Genomic DNA, 20,945 nt, shown 5'->3' with positions numbered 1-20,945 from the left:
CTATCCTCTATCCAATGGCTACAAGCACTATTATTAGTGGGTGAGTGCTCATGGTTAGGTGAATTTTCTTATCTCAATGAGTTATTTTGTCCATCAAACCCAACAAAAGTACTGACAATATTAATTGTAACTCTATTTTATGAGAGAAGAGTGTCAATGTCATTACAATTTCAATAATTTCTTCTAGAGCATGATGCCTCTTTCTCCACTCACATGCTATCTCCCCTTTATCTTCACTAGCTCTATCTACTTTATATAATATCATAATCTTTTTATGGTTTGAAAAAGGAGTAGTCCTCCACAATGCTGCTTTAAGCTTAGCTTAAAAGAAAGTGAAACCTCCTATTTACAACAATAGCAATGGCATATTTACAGATATTGGTTTTATGGCTTCATGTTACTTTCCTTTTTCCTTATTTGATCAATTGATGTGTTCATTTCAGGATCTATGCATCTAGATTTAGTGTTTATGTGTTGACAAATTTTGCACACATGAAAATTGAAAACATTGGCTCTTTAAAATCTGCAGAAAACTTGATGATTTCATAAGCTTTGCTTCTTAAACTCCTACAAAATTCTTATTGTCGAGTCATTCATCCTTATGACTCACTTCACTTCTTATTTGATATTGCCGTATTCAAGAACATCAAGAAGTACTTTTGCAAAAAAAAGAAAAAAGAAAAGAAAAGAAAAGAACTTCAAGAAGTATAACTTTTCATATTTATGCAATCTCAATAGATTGGGTCGTGAATGCACATAACTACATGTTATCCTGTTACAATATTGTCATGCATCCAGGTGTGGTAATATACTTCAGACAAGTGCATCCTTTAAATGTACTCTGTTGAACCCTAAACGATGTAATTGTACAATGATAGTGTAACATCAAATTCTTACCCTTCAATTTAATTAGGTTAGTAATATTTTAATGTAGTTTAAGAGTATTTAAATATATTAAAAAATAACTTATAATCAATGAGGGCTCGTAAGAAGATAAAAAATGAATTATCTTTATAATCAAAGATTTTCAAAGGGAAATGGTAATATATTTTTAGTAATTCTTTTTAGATTAGAAAATAAATATCTAAAGCTTTTTATAAAATCCTAATTCATAATTTTTAAAAATGTGTGAAATTAATTATAAATTTTTGAATTTGAATCAGTGAAGTGGAACTGTTGGCTACGGCTCATGGCTCTTTTGCTCACGGCAAACAGCACGTTTTTAGATTGAAAAGTTTGGTCATTGAAGTGTTTTTCTATGGGTGGGACATTGTATATTCGTAATAAGTCTAAAGGGACACTGGTATTTCCCAGTAACAATGCAAATGATCCTGAAGACTTTGTTTACTTTTAGAATTTTTGTTGGAACTCTCAAGGGTTTATGGTGATGGAGACTTCACGTGGCACTACAGGTATGTTTCTCATGGAAAATGAGAATTCAATACTTGTTTTATTGCAATACTGTATTACATAATTATTTGTTATATCCTCCATATCTTTCAAATATACACTTTATGTTTATTTTTCTTAGGAAGTTTATTTATGCTCCTGGAACAAAATCACATATTCTGGGTGAAAAAATAGCATTCCTAAGTGGCAAGAGTTTTTCTCCGCTTATCTAAATCGCAGATCGAGCAACAGCTTTCTAACGTTGGTCGATCAACTTCTACGCCTCGAGACTCAATACATGTCATGACCAATATATGACTATGAGGACTCAATGTCCTGCCCATTATAAACAATTAAACATAGATGAGAAGAGGGAGATTATTACTATGTTCTTTAAATTAAAGATGTATTCAAATAAATCAATAGAGTGGTGCCTAATGATATATAATTATGTCTTATAGTTTAATTTTTATTTCCTGGACATGGATGTTATTCCAATTCTAGAACTATGTTTGTTATGCACAAATATTATTTAGTAAGTAACAATCATCAAAATAATATATCAGAATTAATTGACACATTTTAGATGACTTTGCTATCCAAGTACTAAAGACATAAATTATAACTAATTGATGATTTTTTGTGGGACATGTTGGATATTATAAAATATTTTTCAGTATTTCAAAAGGAATTATTATAAATTAATAATATTAATTATTATTTAAGTCTATTTATTATTTTGTAACGTATAATTTAAACATCATTATTATTTGAAACTGTTTTTAATTGTGATTAAGGTGACTTTATGACCCAGAATTATGAGATTTGCCTATAAAAGGCAGTGCTTGCCACATGTTCTGGGGGAGCTTTTATGCTCTTAGCCTTTCTCTCCTCTTTTACCACATTGTTTCTTTGTGCATATACCTGAGATTATTTTATGAATTTCTGTTGTTTTGTGTCCTTACTTTTAGTAGGAAGAGTCTGTTTAATTCTGGGGAGTTGCCGTGCGATTATCCCGGTGTGGTGGAATAGCTCTTAAGGATAGTGTCCTTGGGCACGACTCAGACTAGATTTCACTAGCTGTCGCCATCAATCTTAAGAGCTATTAACTAGATAATGAGCCTCGGATGACGGTTATCTGCTCCCGACCTCATTTTATGGTAATGCAGCTTGGTTTTTTGCTACATACAGGTATGCATATGAACTATAATTTTGCCAATGATTCTAGTGATGAGTGGACGTGTATGAGTATGTATACATTTAATTGTGCAGTTTGTTAGTTTAAGGTGAGAATTGCTTGATGAGAAAAGAAATTCTCTCCATATGCTAATTTAAAAGGCAAAGGTAATATTTGTCACTAATTAGCCTAATCAATTTGAAGCTTTATATGCAAATTTTTGTTCAACGATCAAGGTTTTATTTGGCAGTTAATGGTGTTTATAACATTAAAGAATCTATATGGCTCGTGTGGAATTTTTTAAAGAAAAAAATTGTGAATGAATTCCTTCAAATTATATTTATGGCTAAACATTTTAATGTTCAATAGAGAGTTTTTTTTTTGGCACGTGAATGATGAGAATTTATTTGCTTGTCAGTTGTTTGAAAATGTTGAAATTAAAGCTTGATCCTTGATGCTTTCGTTATGTTGATTGGCAAAAGTTGCGGTTTTCCATGATAATATACTCAATATATGTCATTTAGTGGGATTAACATTTTTTTTGTGAATTAAATATTTATCATTAAGTGAATGTTATTTACAACTGAGGATTATGATTCCCTAATTATAATACATTTCAGTTATTTAGACATTAATGTGGTGTTTATTGTATTTTAAAAGTGTATGAATTATTATAAAGTGGTTACATGATAATTTTCAGTACTTACTGATGTTTTATCTAAAGCATAAATGGTATTGTGAAATTAAATTACAAATTACGGGCTTTGTTTGGGGATGGCAAATATGCCTCCTCTCTTGGAAAGGAAAAGCAAATTTACAAGAATTTTTTTTTTAGACAATTCATTTATGTACACTTTGAGGTCATGAAACTGATGGTAGTATTTCTATGGATATCCTATTTTGTTTATGTTTGGATACATATACTTTTATATCAAATGTTGGACAATAATACGCAATTATCATATGTGTGGTAAGAGTTGCTTGGATTAAAGGAAAATTAAATGTCCACTAATCTAAATTTTTTGAGACTAGTGTATAATTGATAAATTGACATATATGTTTAGCTTTCAATTACTTGGGGACACATAATTTGATAAATTGCGCCACTTGAAATATATTATTTCAAGTTATGGAGTTTACATTTAGTATTTAATGCATTCAATATTCTTGGCTATAAATGGCGCGTTGCTTTCATAATATTGCACGACAAATATAACATATTATAATAGTGTGCATGAAAGTTATATATATATATATATATATAGATTGGTATGTCATGTCTATTGGTATGCAAATAATTTTTATTTTTTATTGTGCCTCATCCACAAGTTTTAACATGTGTGGATTATGTGTTAATAACCAAATTATGGGGCTATGTGCATGGGTTCATGCATGGTGAGTTTAAATTATGAGAAATTCTAATTTAATTAGAATGAGAGGAGACTATATGATGATATTTTAATTTAATTAGAATTATTGTTGTTAAGGCATGAAAAATATTTTTCATGTAATTAAAATATTTGAAAGTGTGGGGGTGCCTAATGTGTGGAGTTTGTTGCAAAAATGTTTTGTGCCAAAATATTAGTCTATTTTTATAATTGTCCAGTTGTAGTTTAGAGAAAAATTATGTGGAGGCTTTATGACTTGCATAAATGCCAAAAAAAAATTGTGATTTATCAAGGTGGTGGCATAAAAATTAATCATTTGTCTAGTATAGATAAATGAATTTTGAAATAGGCGCATGACCTATTTAATAATATATCTTGGCAGGAGTATTTATTATTGTAAATAATGATTTGTGTTGTGATCTCATGAGATAACTAATTGAGAATAGTGGATTCCCACTATATAAAATACGTGAATATTTACTGAGTTATAAATTTGTGTGAGAAAATCCACTAGTGATTATCCACTCTCGGTAGTGATGATATCAAAATATAATGATAGGACTATGGTGGAGTCTAAGCTCATTTATTTGAAACTAGATTGGAGGCTAAGTTGCTAAAGATCATCTAAGTAATTATTTTGTTGTGTAAAACTGACACATAGTGTTGATGAATTCTTATAAGCTTGATACGTCATTTAAAAAAAATGATATGTTTTTGTTGCTTAATTTGTGTATGCACAAATTTGTGAGAGTTTGTTGCATTAATAAGTGTTAATCCCATAACATAAGTTGCATGGAGATTAAGTCTTATAAAAGTATGAGACAAATGAGTATTTAAAAGATACCATAAATGGTGGTATCATGTATAATAGACTTCCATTGTATTAAGACAATGCAATGATGTTAACTGAATTTTATATTCAGATGAAGAAAAATCTATTAGTAGCTAAATAAAATATTATTTGAGCCAGAGTTTATTACTCTGAAGTTGGCTAATAATGAGGCTAAGTAGTTCAGAAACTTCTTAGTTAATAATAATATTGCATTGAGAGTAAAACCGACACACATTATGTCGATGATTTGTGTAATTGGCAAATGGTGATAGTCATTGCAAAGAGAACAATGGCCAAATGGTGATAGTCATTGCAAAGAGAATAATGGCATAGGTAGATATCGTTTAAGATATAATTAAGCATGCTAAAAGCGGAAGTTATCTCAATCAATTATGTAAGATTATATGTAAATCTGACGGATCCGTTAACCAGCCCTTAGGGAAGAATTTTAATTATTTAAATGTCGAGGAGAATGGGACTTAAGCTAATTAGAAATTAATGGTGATGGCAACCTAACCTTTGTGATTGGAGATCCCATGAAGAAGGTTCAATAGGTAAGAACAAGTCACTTGTTAGTTCTGCTAGCACTAAAATTTTTGTCCCTTCCTATGGCTTGAGAAAGTGCTAGAATGCATTGATCGGAGGCTGAACGAAAGCTCTTAATGTTTTTTATAGTTCTTATGGATGGTGTATTCATTGCAGATACACTTGATGAAAACACCTATACAAATGTGGAGTGGGGCCGCTTCTATGAGATCGTGGCGAAATCTCTAAAGCATTTGTTAAAACCAAGCACGCGCATGGCCGATAATGTGCAAAACCACGATAATAATGGAAATTGTGGGGGTATAAGTCAACTAATAAGACCTCTAGCACACAACCAAGATTTGTTAGTTCAATAACAAAGTTACACCAACTTTTCTGTACGTTAAGTTTTATTGGTTTAGGGGTTAGTTCAAGTCGAAAGACACCAAATTCGAAGTGATTATCTTTCGTGAGAATAACTCAGATGATATTAGTCCTTTTGACACATGTGGGAGATTGTTACAATTGTGTCAAAAATGAAAGTCCCATGCTACTCAAATGAATGAAGGCCTTAGTTTATAGATACTAAGATGTGAACTTGGGCTAATAAATGGGCTTAGAGGAGATATGAGCTCTCGCATACAATTGCGCATGAGTTAAACATGGTATTGGGCAATTTTTAAAAATTTTAGAAATTATTTTTGGAGATACAAAATTATTTGTATAAGATAGTTCATCAAAAATTTTCTTCCTTTTGAAGTATGTAGGGGATTGTTGGATATTATAAAATATTTTTCAGTATTTCAAAAGGAATTATTATAAATTAATAATATTAATTATTATTTAAGTCTATTTATTATTTTGTAACGTATAATTTAAACATCATTATTATTTGAAACTGTTTTTAATTGTGATTAAGGTGACTTTATGGCCCAGAATTATGAGATTTTCCTATAAAAGGCAGTGCTTGCCACATGTTCTGGGGGAGCTTTTGTCCTCTTAGCCTTTCTCTCCTCTTTTACCACATTGTTTCTTTGTGCATATACCTGAGATTATTTTATGAATTTCTGTTGTTCTGTGTCCCTACTTTTAGTAGGAAGAGTTTGTTTAATCCTGGAGAGCTGCCATGCGATTAACCCGGTGTGGCGGAATAGCTCTTAAGGACAGTGTCCTTGGGCACAACTCATACTAGATTTCACCAGCTGTTGCCATCAGGACATGGATCAAGGTAAGAAAATATATGTCCTCTTCAATTATCATGTTATGCTTTTAAAATTGAAATTTATTTGTCCTAACATTTTTCTTAATTTAAAGGATATATTAAAGTAAATCATAATCATCTCTCTCATTACAATTTTTTATAATTTTTAGTTTAATAACATGTTAAAAAAATCCTCTTACATTTGTATGACCTCAACTCTTACATTCGTTACGGTTTCATTTGAATATATATCCAAGAACAAATCTAGAATTTGCAATGTCACCTATATTAACCATCTACTTAATTATTTTAATGAAGCCTTACCATAGTAATCAAAAATTCTTTTATTCAAAATAAGATTTTAAGTTTAAAATTAAAAATGGATAGATTTAAGCCAACATCAAAATTAGAGATATAAAATGTATGGAAGTATGAGATGCCAATTAAGTTTGAAAACATTTATATAAAAGGGTAAAAATGTCATTTTTCAACAATATAAGTCATCTACCATGGCATAAAGAAGGTGCACCACAGTTGGAACTCTCTGTACCACACATCACAGCCTATTGCACAGATCTTGACAGCACCGAGTTGTTGTTTGACAAATTATGGAGGGCCAACTTCTAATATATCCCAAATCTTTATTTCATGCTCGATACAGGTGATTTAAGTATTTACATAAAACTCATTTAATAAATTAGTTAATAACACTGGTTTTATTTTCAAATCCTTTCACATAGAGAAGTGACACCTAAACCCAAATTAACCATGCTTTAAGCTTTTCATAACAAAAGAGTGTCCAAACCCCATCCAAAGTGCCACAAGCTCACATAACTGCCTTGATCAAAATGAAATAACTTAGGACGACTTATACAATACACTACAACATATAAATGCATTCAAAATAAAAGTTATAAATATCATTATGGTAAATATATAAAATAGGCAATTTATTCCTCCACGTGGCTTGACCTGAGAAGTTCATGGATCCTATATGGCCAATACTAAATTGAGAGACAGCATTCATCTCGCCTTCATGCAACTGAGATGAGAACTTCAAAAGCAAAATTCAATATTCGTGACAACATGAATACAATCACCCTAAAATGGACATACAAACATCACAAACAATTAATATAAAATAAAATAAAAACCAAAGGAAACAACCCAATGAAAAAGCCATACTACATTAACATATTGAAAAACCATCTCCCATCATTGGGTTTTATTGAGTAGAAGGTAAACCGACCATCCAGATGCACAGCACTCAAATCTTAATCTTTCAATAATTTCAAGGTGGGTTAATAGCTTGAACGTCACTAAATTGTGGAACCATATCCTGCAAAACTCTCAAGCATGTTTAAATCTTTTTAGATGACAATGAAAGGAGAATATGTAAAGAAAGAGGTAGCAATTGAGTGGTAATCGAGGTGATTTGAATGGAATGATTAAGCTTTTGGACCCATCTCTTTAAATAGACTAAACACACCATGGTTGAAGTTTTTAGAGAGAAAGGCCCATTTTTCGCAAATTCCTCATTAATTAAAAGGGATCACATTACCTCTTTCATTCCCTCACTCTTCAAACTATTTAGAGAGGATTATACTATTCATCTTTATTTTCCTTCACTAACTAGGTAAATTAGAGATGAACATGTTATTCCTCACTAATTTTGCTTGCTAAATTTTTCTTCAGAGACAAAATAAAATGTCTTCTCTAAATTCCTCTTCAATGCCGCCATTTAGAGATAAACAATTAAATTCGTACTAAATTTCCTCGCTAATCCAAGTGGTGTACATTAAGGCTTTATTTATCATTTTTTAAAGCAATCTTCAAAAAATTTAAGAGCCATACTAACCTTTTTTTTTTTTAAGGAAGAGATGAAAGTTGTCCATATCATGAGGGTAATCATATAAATTCATTATTAAATTTCGCAATAACACATGATCACTTAAAGAGTTCATGTCAAGTGTGCGCTATAAACATAGGAATGACAGTTCAAATTACCTTCCGTAGTGTTAAAGCAGTAGCTTACCACGGACTTTATTCTGGTCTTTCATATGAGATCTCATTCCCCTTTGTCTGCTGCCACAATAATTACCTTTGCCTCACAGTATTCATATCCAATGCACCATCTGTTTAAATGTGATATTCAAATCCAAATGATTACAAGTCAACAGTCCAATTTAACGGAAGGGGTATTTTGGGAATAATGCCACAAATTGCTAAGATTGACATTAATGAACAACGAGCTTAACTTTTATTTTTAATGGGTGTGATGTGAAGTCTTTTACTGTTCTACAATTAGCACCAACATAAGTATATTATTGTCGGGCTTGGGTTCGAATTCATGTCTTACAACAGCACCACTAAACCGTGCACCTCGGCCCATACACTCGCGCCGTCGCATGCGTTCCACGACCACGACCAGTAGCATAGCTTATTTTGGTTCGCAATGTATAATAAACCATAAACGGCAATATTGCGATGCAATTTCTTAACACCCGAAATAATAATCTACGCCAACGCCTAATGGGGAGGATACACCTTCTTTCAACGAGAGCCGATACTGTCCAAGCGAATTGCAAGATCCAGCTCAGTAACTCCCAGTGTTAGCTCAGTTTGAAGTGCTACTATCCGACGGTGAAGGCGGCAAAGAATGGAAAGCGCCGACGTTTTCTTGGGCTTACATGATTTCCTGGAGCGCATGCGCCAACCATCTGCCGCCGATTTTGTCAAAGCAATTAAGAGGTTTTTACTTTACAACTATCAACATCAAAATTTCCATCTCTCCATGTTTTCGATTCGACTCTCCGACGTTTTCCGTCTCTGTTTATCACCGTCAAATTCCAATGTTCTTGCGTTTGTTGATTTCTCTTCGCAAGTGACATGTTACGTTTTTCCATTTTTTGGGTAGATTTTCCCAAGTGAAATGCTTCGTGGAGAAGATCTGGACTTTGATTTGATGGTTTCTCTGAGGTTTAAAAACTCAGGCAGTTTTAGTCTGTGATTCAACATTCAAAATTATGTTGTGTTGATCAACAGAGTGAATAATCATAACTTATAGAACGCTTTTCGCAAAGTATATCATGATAAGAAGTTGGCACCAATAAAAAGCTCTATCCTTTATGAGATCATGGTACTGTCAAGGAAAATCTTGTGAGTGGGAAACTTTATTTTGCAGCTTTATTGTATCATTCTCGAATAATGCTCCAGATCCAGAGAGGGATAGTGCCGCTGTACAGCAGTTCCTTGCCAATATGGAAGCAGCTTTCAGGGCTCATCCACTATGGGCTGGGTGCTCTGAGGAAGAGCTGGAGAGTGCTGGTGAAGTATGTTCCAATTTAACTTTACTTTCTTTCTGAATTACTGTGAAGTATTTGGTGGCTTTGATTTGAGGCTTTCTTCGTGATAAGCATTATTGTTGACATAAACTGCCATGGCCAAACATTGATCCTTCTCTTTCCATTTCACTTTCTTTTACTACGCTATGAAGAGTTTGTCAGCCTATGCTCAACCAAAAGGAAAGGAGCTTAAAAATGAAGAGAACAAAATATAGATGACTTACAAATAAGGCCTTTTGTTTTCACACATCTTATCTAGTTCATGCTTTATTGGTATTACAGTTTTATTTTCACTCCCTTTGTTGGGATGATTGATTTGAGTTAATTATACAATGGCTACAACTGACTTCCCCTCCTGTGTTGCTTTCTGTTAGAGATCATTTCTTGGTTTTTCTGTATTTTATGATGGACAATTGCAGAAAGATCTAATAAATTGACAACGTTGGATGTATAAAATTTAAATTTAAGACAGGCTCTAATCTGGCAATTTGGATACAATGCTACACAGTCATGGGGGGTGCAATAGTACTTGTACAAGCGCTAGAGGCCTTTTCATGGATGTTGTTAGAGGAAGTTATGGTTTTCTGTGTCTAATGCTTAACCCCTTATGGTGAGTGTTGGACTGCACATTATGCTTCCATGCACCTCAACCTCATACTATCTATCACTGGTCAGAGAGACATTCTGAGGATGCTTATTTTCCAAAGTTTAAAGTGTTTTTAATTATTAGAGTGAAAAACTATTCTATAAAAAAATAATAAGAGTGACAATTTTCTAACCACTTCTTTTTTCGGCCAAAAATTTTGCTAACCACTTTTAAAAAAGGCTCTATTCTGTTAACCTTTAGTTACAATGTGCCGCAGTCATCCATAGCAATCTCTTCTTTTCATTTGCTAATTAAAATAGATAAACCATGTCCCCTCTTTTCCCCCTGAATTTGTTGATGCATTGTGTATATATTGCAATTGACAAGTACAACAATGATGACAACAATAACGAGTCTTATCCCAATAGATCAGGTCAACTACATGGATTACATGATGTCATTGTACTCTATGTGTTAAAATTAGTATCTCAATATATATGATTTAAATAAGATAAGAAGTTAACATGTGCACCTGAAGAATTCATGGCTTATGATTCCTTGATTACTTCGAGTCTAGGCAGACACACAACCTATTAGGCCCCTATGGTTTTCAGAGTGCAGAGAAAGTAGAGAGAATAGAAAGAGACTGGTGTTGGCTATTGACCAGTCATATCTAATTATACGAATCATATTAGTAACCACCTCAATAATAAATAAATAAATAAATTATATCTTTTAAATATCTTTGATTTGGTTAGTTAAGAGATAAGAAATAACTATGTTGCAGAGTTATAGGTTGGGCCTTTAGGCTCACTTACGTGATCCACAAAGGATTATAAAGACCAATTTATTTTGGATGTACTAATTAATGCTAATCCATAAATATTTTATAAATATTCCAACACTATCATCAACCAAGCTTTTAGGAATATTATTAACTAAGAGGTCTTGTTTAACGACTTCCATAAGTATTCTCTTTGATTTCCTTCTACCACTCTTTACAAGGCTTAAGACTATCTGCTCCACTATCCTCATATATCGTTTTAAATTTCTGATAATTTATCTTGTTTGCCTACTTGTTAATGTCTATGTACTTCAACAGTTAAAACCCAGCCTTGAAATCTCTATGAAGGAAATAATTTCAAGAGGACTTGTTCCCTCTGGTTCTATTAAACTGTAACAGTTGTACTGTTAAAATCAGTTTCAGCATTCATATGGCTTTTCTGGCTGAGATGACTGCTAGAGAACTGAAATTTTGCTCTACCTCTGTATACTTTATTCGTTTTGAATTGAAAGCAATATATATGGCTTCTCCCTGTAACTTGTTCTGATACTGCTTGGCTTCATCTATTCTTTTATCTCTTTACCCGTGGGCTTCACTCATATACAGGGGCTGGAGAAGTATGTCATGACGAAGTTATTTACCCGTGTATTTGCTTCACTTCCAGATGATGTAAAACTTGATGAACATCTTTCTGAAAAGATTGCTTTGATTCAACAGTTCATTCGACCAGAAAATTTGGATGTCAAATCAAATTTTCAGAATGAAACATCATGGTTGGTGAGTGTATAACTACAAATTCAAAGTGGGTTCATTCTTATCTTTGTTTTCTATTTAGACATTGAATGTGTTCTCATGTCACAACATTTAGTTGTATTAAAACTTACTTCCAATAAATGCTGTATACATACTGGATTTGATTTTCTTATTATTCAGTATTTTATATAAATTATATTTATATATATATATATATTAACTGGAAATTGTATATGCTGAATTTGTTAGCTGGAGAAAAATTAATTTCAATAAGTGTCCTTGAATTGGGTTCTATCTTTGGCAACTGAATACAGCATTTAACTTGTTTATGGCTTTCCATGTCCCTGCACTTAGCTAATTCATGTTTTTTCAATAAATTCTCAGACCTTACTGCTGTAGTCTTATTTGTTATATACTGTTTGCAGCTTGCTCAGAAGGAGTTACAGAAGATCAACATGTACAAGGCACCCAGAGACAAACTAGTGTGTATCCTGAATTGTTGCAAGGTTATCAACAACTTACTGATTAATGCTTCTATTGCTTCAAATGCAAATCCTCCAGGAGCTGATGAATTTCTTCCTGTGCTGATTTACGTTACCATAAAGGTAATCTCAACATTTTAGCATTGAATGACTGCTAAAGATGATGATTCAGCTTCACACAACATGCTTCCTAAATATTTATCAGTATGCATACCTGTAGCATTTATTTTTAATTTTTTGTCATTGTGTCTTATTTTACTCAATATGCACTAGATTTGGAACAAATGTTGCTTGCAGTTTTGTAAAATTATGTGGAAGTGTTTAGAACAAATGCCAGGACCAATGAAAAGTAAGAAAAATACACAATAATTCTATTCAAATTCATTGATAAAAGGGTGAACGTATGTCATGAATGATATGCCTCTTCATAGATGGCTTAAACAATCTGTATTCCTGACTATGCTAGTAGAAATAACTCACATAATCCACCTAAGCTATTTAGTGTGTTTAGTTTTTAGTTTGTCAAAAGTTCATTTAGTAAAAGTTAGTTTATTGAAAGTCAGTTATTGTAATAAAATTTGTATTTGTATACATTTTTTCAAAAGTCAATTTGGTATACTGAAAGTTGTTTGGATTATGACAGTAAAATGTTCTTTTGAATGTACAATTGTAAAAAAGGATATTGATTTATGATAATTTAAATTTTTTATTATACAAATGTAATATATTTAAAATATTTAAAAAATGTGATAAAAATTTTAAATAATATAAAATTTGATCTATAATGCTAAAAACTTTATCTCTAATTATTTAAACTTCTTTAATTTGTAATTTTAAAAAATATGATAAAGATTTGTAATTTTTATTATACATTAATGTTAAAAATTAACATGATTAATTATTCAATTTGTAATCTTAAAGACTTGATATCTAATTATTATTATTTAAATTATAATTATATTTTTAATGAATTAACTATTTTTTAAATAAAAGAATAAGAGAGCAAAATAACATCCATATTTCAAACCCACATTTGAAATCCACCAAAAAGTAGAGTTTTAAAATCCACATTTCAATCTCATTTCAACCTACTTTGTGGAGTCATTTTGCTCCCTAAAAAGTTACCCAAACAACTTTTAACATTTCAAAAGTTCAAAAGTCCATCCCAAATGTTAAATGAGAGAAAACCAAAGCACGCTTAAAAACTCCAGAAATCGTAATTCCCAAATGGAAACAACCCCTACCCCTAACCAAAAAAAAAAAAAGAGTGGAAAGAAACTTACTAATCTATCCAAAGATCTAAACAACTTTGGTAGCCTCAATGGAATGGGAACCTTGTTCTATTGAACAACAATCAAGATTGTAATGTCTTTGACACCCTAGTTAATAGTTATCATACTTAATGGTAATTTTTTTTTTAATTCATCCAATGGTCCAAATGACATTTCACATTTATAAAATCACATTATTACTTTTTTCTTTTTTAATTTCATTCCATTTTGTGCATCAAACTGGGTTTAGAGCTTAAATTCCCAAAGTACTGATTATAAGTCCTGAATTACTGTGAAATAGAATTAATTAGGAATTATTTCAGAATTATCTTGCTCCTAATTTATAGGGATAGTAAGGCGAGATTATGGGAGAAAATAAGGGGACTTAATCATTTTTTTTAATCTTTCCGTGTTTAGCTGATCTTGTAACCTATATATAATCATAGTATTATTGAAATAATACATATACTTCTAATCAATGAAGCTATATGGTGTCAAAACTGACCTTAAGAACGCTAAAGTCGACAATCGACCAAGAAGGGAGTCATTATCAAGCAGTTTGAGAACTCGTCCTATGAGTTCTGGCGCCGAGACTTCCCAATCTAACACCCATGGCGGAACTCCCCACAGGTTGAGTTTTGCAGAAGGGTCACCTGTCCTTATCGTGTCTGATAGATTCAACGGACACAACTATCGCAAATGGGCTCAAGCTATAAAGCTTGCCATTGGAGGTTGTGGCAAATTGAGCCTCATCACTGGTGATTCCAAAGCTCTAGACGGGTCAGACGCAAAGGCTGTAATGAAGTGGGAGACCGAGAACTCGATGGTGGCTTCATGGCTAATCGCGGCTATGGCTCCACAGATCCAATGAGCATTCATGTTCTTGCCGATAGCAAAGGATATTTGGGATGCAGTTTGCGAATCATATTCTGATGGTGATGACTATTCTCATATATATGATTTAAAAACAAAAAGTTGGCAAGTGAAGCAAGGTGATCGTGACCTTATAGAATTCTAGTTAGAATTGATTGCAGTGTGGCAGGAGATCTACCTTAACACTGAAGAGGAGTGGTCATGTGCTCGAGATGTTGCAAGGTACAAAAAATGGGTTGAGGATGAGCGGGTGTTTCAGTTCTTGGTTGGCCTTCATCAATCTCTAGATGATGTTCGTAGTAGAATCTTAGCTCACTCCCCATTACCTTCAACTCGTGATACATTTGCTGAGGTCTACAGAGAGGCTTTTTATCGAAAGGTGATGCTTATTGACTTTGTTTCAATTTCTTCTTCATCTGAACCTTCGGCTCTGGTAAGCAGGAACCTTGATCAAGGATCAAAGGAGACAAAAGGGAAGGTTTCATGTGATCACTATAAAAAGACTGGTCATAGCAAAGATAAGTGTCGGGATCTTCATGGGAAGCCTCTTGACTGGATACCACACAAAGGGGAAGGCATGTGGGTACCAAGATGCTCCTGAAAAGGCCCTAGACAAGTTTGGGTCTATGCCCATAATTGATAAAGACCAGTTAGTGAAGCTCCTGGAGATGCTACATACACTATAGCAATTTGAGTTATCATCTCAAACGTCACACAGTGCTTTTGTTGCCAAGCAAGATAACCATTATGCCTTGAATACTTCCTTTCTTAAATCCTAGTGGATTATTGATTTTGGAGCCTTAGATCATATGACTGCGAACTCTACTTTGTTCACATCATATTCTCCATGTAGTGGGCGCAAAAAAAATTGATACTGCAAATGGCACATCTTTTTCTATTGCTGGAAAAGGAAGCATTACTATTTCTGATTTCTTACACTTGGATTCAGTACTTCATGTACCATATCTAGCTTGTAATCTATTGTCTACAAGTAAGTTGACCAAGCACTGTAGTGCTCATTTCTTTTCTACTCACTGTATTTTTCAAGATCTCTCATTGGGGAAAATGATTGGCAGTGCTAAGGAGTATGATTAGCTTTACTATCTTGATGAATCAACCGTGAGTAATCTTTGGTCTCAAATTCGGTGTAATCTTGTGTCCACCTCTAAAATAATGATTTTTTTGTCTTGGCATAAAAGAATAGGTCATCTTATTGTCCAATATTTGAGTTGTTTGTTTCCTCATTTTTCATCAAATAAAATCTCTAGTTTTCATTGTGACACGTGTGAATTGGCTAAGCACCATCGTTCTTCTTTTTTGCGCTCTGAATATAAATCTTGCAAACCATTTTCTATTATTCATAGTGATGTGTGGGGTCCCTCGTGTGTTTCGAACTGTACTCAAGCCAAATGGTTTGTTACCTTCATAGATGATCATACTCATGTATGTTGGGTATACTTAATAAAAGAGAAATCTCATGTAACCCAAATATTTGTTGAATTCTACACCATGATTCTTAACTAATTCCATACTTCAATATAAATTCTTCAAACTAATAATGACACTGAATACCTAAACCAGGCTATGAGTGACTTCTTGAAAATGAAAGGTATAGTTCATAAAACCACCTGTGCAAATAGCCCTCAACAAAATGGCATAGTTGAGCATGAAAATAAACACTTACTGGAAGTTGCTTGTGCCCTTATGTTCACAACTCATGCCAAAAATTTTTTGGGGAGATGCTATCCTTATTGCAGCTTATCTTACAAACCACATGCCAAGCAAAATCTTAACTTATGTCACTCCACTCGATTGTCTTCATGAAACTCATTCCTTTAATCACCTTGAAACTAATCTTCCATTGTGAATATTTGGATGCTCAGCCTTCGTTCATCTCACACCCCCCTCCAAACTTGACCCTAGGGCAGTCAAATGTGCGTTTATTGGGTATTCCTCTTCCCAGAAAGGTTATAAATGTTTTGATCCGTCCTCCAAACGCTTATTTGTTAGTCATGACGTTACTTTCTCCGAACATGAATCCTTCTATTCCACTCCTTCAATTCAGGGGGAGAGTTAGAGTGAATTTCAACCGTTCTTTGAGTACTCTTCTATTCCTATTCTCGATGCCCCTGAGCTTACGTCTGTCGCTGCCTTTGAGTCTTCTTTTATTCCAAAAACAAAAGATCATGCTAGTACAAGGGATAATAAGGACACAGATGTCACGGAAAAAGAGACCATCATTACAAACGAAAGAGTAGGTAAGGTACTAAGTTTATCGCACCTAAGGTTGGCCATGATTCAAAACTGGTGAGAAATTCTGTTGAAGAAAATGAGAATATCATAGAGATGCCTGGTGAAAATCATAATACAGGGGAGGATCCAGAAGAATTGGAGAATGATTTGAATCTTCCTATTGCCCTCAGGAAGAAACATCATTCCTGTACACAACATCCAATTCAAAAGTATATGTCATATGAGGCATTATCCCCTAGGTACCAAGCCTTCATTGCAAATATTGATGATGTTAGTATTCCAAATAACATCCAAGAGTCTTTAAATTCACCAGAATGGAAAAAAGCTGTCTTAGAATAAATGAAAGCTCTAGAGGAAAATGGAACTTGGGAGGTTGCGAGTAAGCTCGAGAATAAGAAGCTTGTGAGTTGCAAGTGGGTGTTCACTCTTAAATACAAGGTCGATGGGAGTTTTGAAAAACTAAAAGCTCGGTTGGTAGCAAGAGGGTTCACACAAACATATGGTATTGACTACTAGGAAACCTTTGCACCAGTAGCCAAGTCGAACACCATCAGAGTGTTGTTATCTATAGCAGCAAACCTTGACTGGCCATTACACCAGCTAGACATCAAGAATGCCGTCTTAAATGGAGATTTGAAAGAGGAAGCCTACATGACTCTTCCTCCCGGATTTGATGATGGGAAAGGTGATTAAGTGTGTAAGCTAAAGAAATCCTTATATGGATTAAAGCAATCACCAAGAGTGTGGTTTGACAGATTCTCACAAGTCCTTAAGTCTTAAGGCTATAAACAAGGACTATTGGATCACACCATGTTTGTCAAAATTGAAGGAGGTAAGAAATATATTCTCATTGTGTGTGTTGATGATATAATTATTTCTGGTGATCACAGTGAGGAAACAATAAGGATAAAGTTGATTTTGAGTCAAGAGTTTAAAGTCAAGGATCTTGGGAAGTTAAAATACTTCTTTGGAACGGAAGTTGCAAGATCAAAGCAAGGTATTTATGTATCTCAAAGAAAATACATACTTGATCTCTTAAAGGAGAAAAGGATGTTGGGGTGTACACCTGTTGAGACACCTATCGTTGTTCCAAAGAAGAGATAGAAGACCAAGACGACGGAAGAAGACTCCAATGAAGAAATTGAACTAGTTGAAGAAGGAGACGAGGAGACAGAGAACCCAGTAGATAAAGGGAGATATCAGAGACTTGTAGGGAAACTCTTCTACCTCTCTCATACACAACCTAACATAGCTTTCACAGTAAGTGTAACTAGTTAGTATATGTGCGAACCAAAGGAAAAACATATGGAAGCAGCATACAGGATTCTAAGATACCTAAAGGGTACCCTTGGTAAGGGTTTGTTGTTTAAAAAACATGATCGAAGAACTATAGAAGTATACACTGATGCAAATTGGGGTAGACACCATCTAGATAGAAGATCTACTTCTGGATATTGCTCATTTTTGTGAGGAAATCTAGTTATTTGGAAAAGTCAGAAGCATAGAGTTGTCTCCAAGAGTAGTGCTAATCTGAGTTAAGGGCACTGGCTCAAGGCATAATGGAAGAAATATGGCTAAAACAAGTACTAGAAGAACTTCATGTCAAATTGGATCTACCTCTAAGATTGTACTGTGATAACAAAGCTGCTATAAGTATGGCCTTAAATCCATTACAACATGAGAGGTCAAAACATGTAGAGATTGACAGGCACTTTATCAAGGAGAAGGTAGAAGATAGGATAATTTGTTTGACCTTTTTACCAACAAATCTTCAAGCAGTAGATATGTTGACCAATGGATTACATAAGCCCGCCTTTGAAAATTGTATGAGCAAGTTGGACATGATTAGCATTTATGATTCAACTTTAGGGGGGTGTGAAATAGAATTAATGAGGAATTATTTCAGAGTTATCTTGCTCCTGATTTTTAGGGATAGTAAGGCGAGATTACGGGAGAAAATAAGGGGACCTGATTCATTTTTTTATTCTTTTCGTATTTAGCTGATCTTGTGACCTGTATATAATCATATTATTATTGAAATAATACATATACTTCTGATCCACGAAAGCTACAATTACAAATTAGAATAACATCATAAATTAGTAAAATAAAAATAGTTTTATTACATCATAAAAGAATAGTTTTACACTCAAATAAGCATGAAGAAGTCTTTGTAATTTCCGTGACAAGGGTTAATTTGGATTTTGACATGTTGCATTCATCAATTAGTTAGTAATGAGAATACCATTAATCATGGCATGGATCTTGTTGTCCAGAAATCTTTATATTATAATTCATTTGATGCTGATTAGGTGAATGCACTATTTTCTGCTTTAAAAGAGCTTGGGTTGAAGTTCAGACTACTAATGGAGCCAGAGTTATTCTTATGGCCTTATTTTTTACATGTTTAAAAAGTTCTCAAGTTTTGTGTTTAGCACTGAAGATTGAAGATCGGTGAAGCTTGGCAAATGAGAATGAATGCCATGACATACTTGAATTATAATTTACGATTGTATATTGCTCTGGTACATACTTGAATGTTTTATTCTCGCCTGCCAACTTAAAAGTAAAACACATCATCTAATTTATATGGTACCATAGGGTGGCTAAAGCATAAAAGCTATGCATACCTGATATTCTCATAATTTTTTCCTTCCTGGGTGCCATTTAATGTGGACATTGATTGTTTTTTTGAAGCTGTATATCCTTTTCCGTTTCTCATCAATGTTACTATGCAGGCAAATCCTCCACAACTTCACTCCAACCTACTATACATACAAAGGTTTAGACGTCAATCACGATTGGTTGCAGAAGCAGCTTACTTTTTTACAAACATGCTCTCTGCTGAGTCCTTCATCAGAAACATTGATGCTAAAGCCGTTTCAATGGATGAAGCTGAGTTTGAGAGAAACATGGAATCTGCTCGTGCTGTTCTCTCTGGGCTTTCAACTGATCTGCAAGATCAGCCCAGATTACCTTTTCAAAATTCTGGAGATCATTCAAGAACAGAACCATTTAAGGAGTCTGCATCACAGACCAAGCCATCTGAATCGAAATCTGAAAATAAGAAAGTAACTTTTGAAGATCAGTTACCATTGACAAAGATTCCATCCCTCTCAGATTTGGAGAATAAAGGGGCAAGCATGCTTTTGAAGGAGGATGGAGTGAATGAAGTTTTCAGGGAGTATCCATATTTGTTTGCTCGCGCTGGTGATCTAACAGTCAGTGATGTGGAAGACCTGCTAAATAGTTACAAGCAACTTGTTATCAAGTACGTATGTCTTTCCAAGGGGTTAGGTGTTTCTCCTACATCTCATCCTCCATCTGATACACAAAATAATGTACAAAATCTCGTTGAAACCAAAATAGATTCTTCAGATAGTGGACCTGTGGATGCAGATGAAAAAACAGAAAAATCTCCGGATAGGACAGAGGATACTTCTGAGGGAGTATCACTTTCTAGGGAGAAAAATCTTGAATGCGATCTGCCGCCCCAGGATGAGGCAGCTGCACCTCAGGCTGGAGGCAGTTTAGAATCCTCTAACTAATAGCAACTAGCATCTAGATTTTTCTTTATTTTTATTTTAGTTCGCATTTTTCATGTAATATTAGTTTCTGTTTTCCGTTCTGTGATGGCTGCCATAGCTTTCCTTTTCATACGGGTTGGCAATGCCACCCTTTGATACTAAATGAACTCCTTTTCAGAATTTTGAGATCCTATGAGAAAGTTATCGAGAACGAGTGTGAGATTTGGCATTTATATTGCAATAGATGAAATGAATGCTTGTAAACTTGCAAATTAGTTTCATTAATCAATGTATAATCATATTAATGCCGGGAAAAATGCCTGTTCGTTATGATACTATTTATGAATTCTGCATGTATTTATAATCCAAGGCAGATTATGTTTCTAATGAATAAATTCCCTCGTTAGCTTTAGGTTGCCACATTGATAGGCCTATTATATATAAAATGCCCATGTTTTAACTCCAATTTGTGCCGAAGGCCGTTGAATTGGACTTTGCAATCATGATTTTACGTATGTTTGCATTGATTGGGCTGAAACACACTGAGATTACACTGGAAG

At 33.7% G+C, this 20,945-nt stretch overlaps 1 protein-coding gene across 2 annotated transcripts; it reads left to right on the top strand.

Annotated features, from left to right (window-relative positions):
* Window positions 1-8,957: 8,957 nt before the first annotated feature.
* Window positions 8,958-20,618, top strand: LOC129303488 (vacuolar protein sorting-associated protein 9A-like). 2 transcript variants are annotated; one of them, XM_054942843.1, is made up of 5 exons: window positions 8,958-9,263; window positions 9,697-9,844; window positions 11,944-12,003; window positions 12,405-12,584; window positions 19,597-20,618. In XM_054942843.1, the coding sequence occupies exons 1-5, from the start codon at window positions 9,172-9,174 to the stop codon at window positions 20,404-20,406; spliced, it is 1,290 nt and encodes a 429-aa protein (XP_054798818.1). In that variant the 5' UTR covers window positions 8,958-9,171; the 3' UTR covers window positions 20,407-20,618. The 2 variants fall into 2 exon arrangements, with proteins under 2 accessions (XP_054798818.1, XP_054798817.1); XM_054942842.1 differs by having other exon boundaries at window positions 8,964-9,263; window positions 11,833-12,003.
* Window positions 20,619-20,945: the final 327 nt, after the last annotated feature.

This window comes from Prosopis cineraria, unplaced genomic scaffold (genome assembly GCF_029017545.1).
Source record: "Prosopis cineraria cultivar Desert tree isolate PC_DT_omini unplaced genomic scaffold, ASM2901754v1 PC2, whole genome shotgun sequence".
In the NCBI taxonomy this organism is placed as follows: Eukaryota; Viridiplantae; Streptophyta; class Magnoliopsida; order Fabales; family Fabaceae; genus Prosopis; species Prosopis cineraria.
The sequence above is the reverse complement of the archived record's forward strand: the minus strand, read 5'-3'. Positions and strand labels throughout refer to the sequence as shown.

Bases quoted from the DNA above. Each gene is read 5' to 3' on its own strand.
- LOC129303488 (XM_054942842.1), top strand. From the start codon at position 9,172: ATGGAAAGCGCCGACGTTTTCTTGGGCTTACATGATTTCCTGGAGCGC. The intron at 9,264-9,696 runs GTTTTTACTTTA...TTTATTTTGCAG, and splicing joins TTTGTCAAAGCAATTAAGAG to CTTTATTGTATCATTCTCGA. The intron at 9,845-11,832 runs GTATGTTCCAAT...ACTCATATACAG, and splicing joins AGCTGGAGAGTGCTGGTGAA to GGGCTGGAGAAGTATGTCAT.